Source organism: Engraulis encrasicolus, chromosome 17 (assembly GCF_034702125.1).
Source record: "Engraulis encrasicolus isolate BLACKSEA-1 chromosome 17, IST_EnEncr_1.0, whole genome shotgun sequence".
In the NCBI taxonomy this organism is placed as follows: Eukaryota; Metazoa; Chordata; class Actinopteri; order Clupeiformes; family Engraulidae; genus Engraulis; species Engraulis encrasicolus.
Window position 1 is genome coordinate 22,341,084 of NC_085873.1, and position 6,677 is coordinate 22,347,760.

The 6,677-nt window shown below is 46.9% G+C and overlaps 1 protein-coding gene across 1 annotated transcript in view; it reads left to right on the forward strand.

The window, feature by feature from the left end:
* The first annotated feature begins 2,229 nt into the window (after positions 1-2,229).
* The window catches only part of trim8b (tripartite motif containing 8b), a 28,414-nt gene continuing 23,966 nt past the window's right edge, over positions 2,230-6,677 (forward strand). Inside the window, exons 1-2 of the mRNA XM_063221982.1 lie at positions 2,230-2,622; positions 3,966-4,810. Coding sequence (XP_063078052.1) covers positions 4,226-4,810 — 585 coding nt within the window. The 5' untranslated portion in view covers positions 2,230-2,622; positions 3,966-4,225. The remainder of the gene's footprint in view (positions 2,623-3,965; positions 4,811-6,677) is intronic.

Consider the following 6,677-nt stretch of genomic DNA (forward strand, 5'->3'; position numbering starts at 1 on the left):
AGTGAAATTGGCACCACTTGAGAATGTTCATTACTTTGATAACTAATAATTATTGGTGATCCCTGAAAACACTGTTGTCCTGGCCCTTGCCGTGGCCAACCGTTAGGGCACTCGCCTGCCATGCAGCTAACCTGGGTTCGATTCCCACCCCAGGTCCTTTGCCAAACCTTCCCCATCTCTCTCCCAATTCGCTTCCTGTCCACCTCTCACACGGTCCTATCAAATAAAGTTGAAAAAGACACATAAAAAATCTTTAAAAAAAGAGAAAATACTGTAGTCCAGTATATCCTTTATTCTCTTCCTACACTCACTGGCCACTTTATTAGGCACACGCCTATCCAACTACTTATTGACACAATATTCTAATCAGCCAATCACATTGGGTACTCGTCAATCTCAATGGTGAAGAATAGTGATCTAAGTGATGTTGAACATGGCATGTGTAACGGAGGCCAACCAGCAGACTGTGGCGTGAACGTTAGTAAACCTCCCTCACGAAGTGCCATACAGTATCGGTCACGCTGAGCTATCGAACTGGTCCTTTAGCTCAGAGGTATAGTGCTGTGCCTCCCATGTCTAAACTGGAGCGTTGACTAGGAGGTGGCGGGTTCAAGCCCCAAGTAGCGGACTGCGCAAGAACACCTCAGTTACAGATGCTTGTTGGTGTTGTCGATGGCTGTTTTGAGTGCTTCAGAAACGTCTGATGTCCTTGGGTATTCATGCACTATCATCTCTAGGGTTTACAGAAAATTATCCAAAAAAGAGAAAATATCCAGTGGGCGGCAGTTCTGTGGGCTAAAATGCCTTATTAATACCAGAGGTCAGAGGGGAAAGGCCAGGCAGGTTAGAGCCAAGGTGGTATGCAGAAGAGCATCTCTGAACACACAGCACGTTGAACCTTTAGGCAGATGGTGTGCGTTCCAATATGCGACCTTGCGTCCCCCACTTGTGCTTGTGGCCTCGTACCAGGAAGTAATATGTCATGATGACATCACTGACAACATTATATTTCAATATCTCGCAAAAGCTCAATTGTAAAGTTAGTTTCTCATTTGCAAACTGGATGGTGAATGAGTAATAGTCCCCCCAAAATTGTTGTGGCAGGGCTGACAGCGGGGAAACTTTATTGTTTTCTCCACAGAGGAGGGGCCAGGAGGCGGGGCAAGGCAACAAGCACAAGTGGAGGACGCAAGGTTACATATTGGAACGCATGCATGGGCTAAATAGGCCGAGCGCCACTCCTGTCAGCTACAGGAGCCTGAGGCTACAATTCACACAGGCTCTCCAAAATTAGACAACAAAAGATTAGAAACAGTTGTGAAAGTGAAAGCCCATTGGGAAACTCCAACTCCCATTGTCATTGTGACACAGCACTCCACAGCACACAAGTGAACACTGCACACTGCACACAACGAAATTGCATTTATACCTCACCCGTGCAAGGGGGCAGCCCTCAGTGGCGCCCCATGGGGAGCAGTGCGGTGGGACGGTACCATGCTCAGGGTACCTCAGTCATGGAGGAGGATGGGGGAGAGCACTGGTTGATTACTCCCCCCACAAACCTGGCGGGTGGAGAGTCGAACCGGCAACTTCTGGGATGCAAGTCTGACGCCCTAACCGCTCACCCATGACTGTTGACTCAGTGGTCTGATAAGTCTTGATTTCAGATGCGACACTTGGCTGGTTTGGCCAGAATCTGGCCTCAGCAACCTGAAAACATGGGTCCATCCTGCCTTGCATCAATGGTTCAGGCTGGTGGTGTTATGGTGGGGGATTTTTTTCATGTACACATTGAAATTTTCAGAGGCATTTGAGCACTGTTGCAATACCACAGTCTACCTGAGTATTTTTGCAGGCAGTTAAGGCAGTTAAGGCCTTTTACTAGTAGTAGTAAGGTGTGCCTAATAATGTGTCCAGTCAGTGTAGATTGGCCATGGTAGTGCTTTAGTGTAAATAATACCAGCAAATGAATCTATTTCTAGACTGTTTGAATGTTGTGGTTGGTAGGATAAATTGGTTTATCTGCTATAAATGTATAGTGTGGGCTAACAGGTCTGTGTAGCGTAATACCACGTTAATAATGTGGCATTTCGCACATTTAGGCGCGTGTGCTACTGCCCTTTAAAATTCATTCAATCTCCGCCCTTTCCTTCCTCAGTCCTCCAGTTAAAATCTATCAATTCTTTGGAGCGTCACGTGACCCGCCGTGGTGCTTCGCTTTGGGGAGGGAGCCGAGCCAGCTGTAGCAGGACTCTCAGTCCAGAGCTTGCATTCCTCCCTATGATTCCTCCCTTCATCAAAGGCTGAAAGAAAGGGGGAAACCGTAAATAATAACAGGCAGAAAGGACTGCACGAGTGCCTATTCGCGTTATAGCAGGCCTTCGCGGAGAAGTAAAAGCGTTGGAATACCATCATCTGATAGCCTATGTTTGGCTAAGGTCGGCGGATCCGACGGAGACGTCCCTGATTTTGCTTTTGATTTCGCGTAAACAGATAAGGAAGGAAAGGGATCTAAACGAATGCTTAACGTCCTTTTTTCTTTTAAAAGGAACACAAGATGGCTGATGACAGAAACCGATAGCGAGGACCAAACGGAGCCGTCCCCTTTAAGACTAAAAAAAGGTTTATGAACCCTACATTTTATAAGTTAAAATGCCATAGTCGGGAAGGTTAAAGTTATAGCTTTTAGTAGCCATGGTTACATTAAACTATAGTACATAAAAGCCTGGTGTGTGTGTGCGCCTAGGATATGTTGGAGAAGGGACCATTGGATTCATTTCTGTGTTGCCCACATTGAACTTGTGAAGGGCTTTTATGATATGAACATAAACTGAGCGTATTGGAAGCCGTGTACTAAATGCTGCGGGACTATATCGAGGTACATCTGAATAGCCACAGTGCCAAAGATTGGTTATGGTGAACGGCAGACTAGCCAACATTTTAGTGATGGCACACTGCCTACATAGCTATGCATAACTTGTGCGCTCACGAAGTGGATTCTACTTTCCTTTAAGCTCTTTTCTCGTCAAAAATGGGTAATAGAGGACATGTAATTATTATGTAACAACATACTTTAGACTAGTGGAAATGCTGTGTTTGAAGGCTCTGTGTGACAGTAGACCGGTGACCAATAAATATTTGAATCCTTTATGTAGCATATGCCCTTGTTTCACTATTGCGTTTCTGGACTTTGCATTTAAACCAGTTAGACAGATTTTTCTGTAGCGTGTGTTAATGATTTGATGGAGTGTAGAGCTATTGAGTCTATGAAGCGAATGGGTGTAATACCAACAAGGCTACAGTCCAGGGTTCATAAAATAAAACCCTGCTTCGTTTTCCACGACTCGTCTATTTGTCGAATGTGAGCACATTTTATGACATTTCCGTAACCGTGTATTTATGGCGTTTCCGTCACAAGTCCATCCAGATTCGCTTACTTACGCACATATGGCACGCCTGTCAAAGTGATTACTGTGAGCGTTCATACTTAAAATACTGTGTAGCAGCCAATTATACACATAGGGAACTCGCTTGGTTTATTACGCATTGGATTCAAGACCCTACTCTAATGGAAAGGAGTACCTGGTTCCTTTAACGCATCCTGAAACTAAAAGAGAACCATAACCGAATTGTAAAGGGGAAACCCACTCGATTGTGTCTCATTTGAGTGGTATTGACATCGGCCTACAACAAAGCGCGTGGGGATTTTTACGTTGTGCCTTGCCAGTGAATTGTAATGGACTTTTACGCATAACAAACAGCGGCAGTTGCTTTGCGTCGTTCCGTTTGCCTTTCAGCTGTCTTGTTTGTTTTGGTCAAAATAGAGCTTGTTGTATCAGGACTACTTTGGTCGGGCCGTTAGTCTGTACTGGTTTTGACTTGCAAATATAACTTCTTAACCGTCCCTCCTGCTGTTTGTTTGCTTGTTTTTTTGGCGCAACCCTTTTGTGCTGTCCAATCGACAGGTGAAATGGAGAAGTCAATAAGTCAGTGAAGTCACCATGGCACTCTGCTCCAAACTGACTACATGATATGTATTTCGACGTGTGAATGGAAGACTGACATTCATTCTACAATTCCCTCGGAATTCCTTGGTCTTTTATTGGACTTGATGACTATATTTGGAGTCAATAAGGAGAATGGAGAGCACAATGCCACAATAAATGAATTGTGGAGACTTTTCGAGTAATTGTTTTGGAAATTACACGCCAAGAACGATATCAAAATGATGGATATGGCAGTGGAGCAGTGGAAGAACTCTTTCGAGGAGGAGCTCATCTGTCCGATATGCTTGCACGTGTTCTCCGAGCCCATCCAGCTGCCGTGCAAACACAACTTCTGTCGCGCGTGCATCAACGAAGCCTGGTCCAAAGACACTAGTGGCGTGCGCTGCCCGGAGTGCAACCACGCCTACAGCCAGAAGCCCAGCTTGGAGAAGAACCACAAGCTCTCCAACATCGTGGAGAAGTTCAATGCCCTCCAAGTGGAGAAGGCGCCCACGGTCCTTCACTGCATCCTCTGCCGGAGAGGACCACCCATCCCCGCGCAGAAAGTTTGCCTGCGGTGCAACGCGCCCTGCTGCCAGTCCCACGTGCAGACGCACCTGCAGCAGCCGTCCTCCAACCTGGGGCACCTGCTGGTGGATGTGGAGGAGGTGAAGGCGTGGACGTGCCCCCAACACGACGAGTACCGACTGTACCACTGCGAGACGGAGCAGGTCGCCGTGTGCCAGTACTGCTGCTTCTCCAAGTGCGCGGCCAATCATGGGCACGCCATGTGTGACATCGACCTCAGGCGACATGACATGAGAGTAAGTCAGCATTACATCACATTACATTACATTACACTTTGCTGACGCTTTTATCCAAAGCGACTTACAGATATTGTGGTACAGGGCATTGGTTACAGTCCCTGGAGCAATGTGGGTTAAGGCGCCTTGCGTAAGAGCACTTCAGCCATGGATGGAGATGTAGTGAGAGGTACGGATGGGATTCGAACCTGCATCTCTCTGATCTTAAGACCACCCCCCTCTCCTAATCAGTCAGCAACAATATAATACAGACACACATGCATAAGATGTGAAAAGATTTGCTTATAATTATATTGTATTATATTAGATTTGCTTTGTTATAAATCATCCCAGTTATGATCACCAGGGTTGTGGATATTCCATTTCATTCTACAGCACTGCATGTAAATGTGAGGCTCATTTATTTAAAGGCACTATACCACAAGATTTTTGGTATCATATTTACAGGCCTATTGGTACCTATTATATACTAGGCCTACCACTTGACTTCAACCAACGTTTGTAATTCCTCCTGAAGTCCTTGAGGAAACAGATGCTCCAGACCTTTGGTGCGATCTGAAAACATCATAATGCTCAAGGGAAACACAGCACTCCTTTCTTTCTTTCTTTCTTTCTTTCTTTCTTTCTTTCTTTCTTTCTTTCTTTCTTTCTTTCTTTCTTTCTTTCTTTCTTTCTTTCTTTCTTTGATTTATTTTCCTCCATTGTTCACCAAAAGCTGGCAGGCTTGGCTGCTTCTTCTCCTGTGTGAACTTGAGCTGTGGGTGATAAACAATCAGGCAGGCAGGCAGAGAGAGCTGAGAGCAGAGCATACGGGTCCTCCGCTCCGTCCGCATGCAGTCGCCTTATCTCCTCCTCACAGGTGCATCCTCCTCCTCCTCCTCCTCCTCCTCCTCCTCTCTCCCTGGCCCTGGCAGCCTGGGGGATGGAGGGGGAGGAGGATTCGGGGGAGCTGGAGCTTCAGTTGGGAAATAAAGTGAGGTGCCTGCCTGGCTGCTTTCGTTCCCTTTGTGGCCCAGATTGGGGGGGGGGGGGGGGGGGGGGGGGGGACAGGCTACCTCATGGGAGCATGGCAATATCTCTCTCTCTCTCTCTCTGGCTCTGTCTCTGACTCTGTCTCCGTGTCTTCTCTCTCTCTCTCTCTCTCTCTCTCTCTCTCTCTCTCTCTCTCTCTCTCTCTCTCTCTCTCTCTCTCTCTCTATCCCTCTCTCTCTCTCTCTCCCCTATCCCCCCCCCTCTCTCTCTCTCTCTTCTCTCCATCCCTCTCTCTCTCTGTCTCTCCTATTCCCCCTCTCTCTCTCTCTCTCCTACCCTCTCTCTCCCCCCCTCTCCCTCTTTCCTACCCCCCTCTCTCTTTCTCTCCATCTCTCTGTCTCCCTCTCTCTATCTCTCCTATCTTCCCCCTCTCTCTCTTCATTACTAGTATCTCGAGTGGGCAATGTGATGTCTGCCTTTCATCTGGAGAGATATTCAAAGCACTGCACTCTGCCAATCAAATGCTCCGGCTGCCTCTCTGTCACATTTTTGTAGTCTTCAATCCCCCGCCCTCTCTCTCTCTCTTTCCCATCTCTCCCTTCCCTCTCTCTCTCTCTCTTTCCCATCTCTCCCTTCCCTCTCTCTCTCTCTCCCTCTTTCCCCTGCTTACTGTCAACTTCACTGAACTGGATCAGTTCTGATTCACAAGGCTTTTAAGTGGAGTGTGTGTGTGTGTGTGTGTGTGTGTGTGTGTGTGTGTGTGTGTGTGTGTGTGTGTGTGTGTGTGTGTGTGTGTGTGTGTGTGTGTGTGTGTGTGTCAGGCTTGTACACCGACTGTCCAGCTTTTTTTTGCTCCCTTTATTTCCCTGCTTCTTTATCTTGTTATTTTCAAACA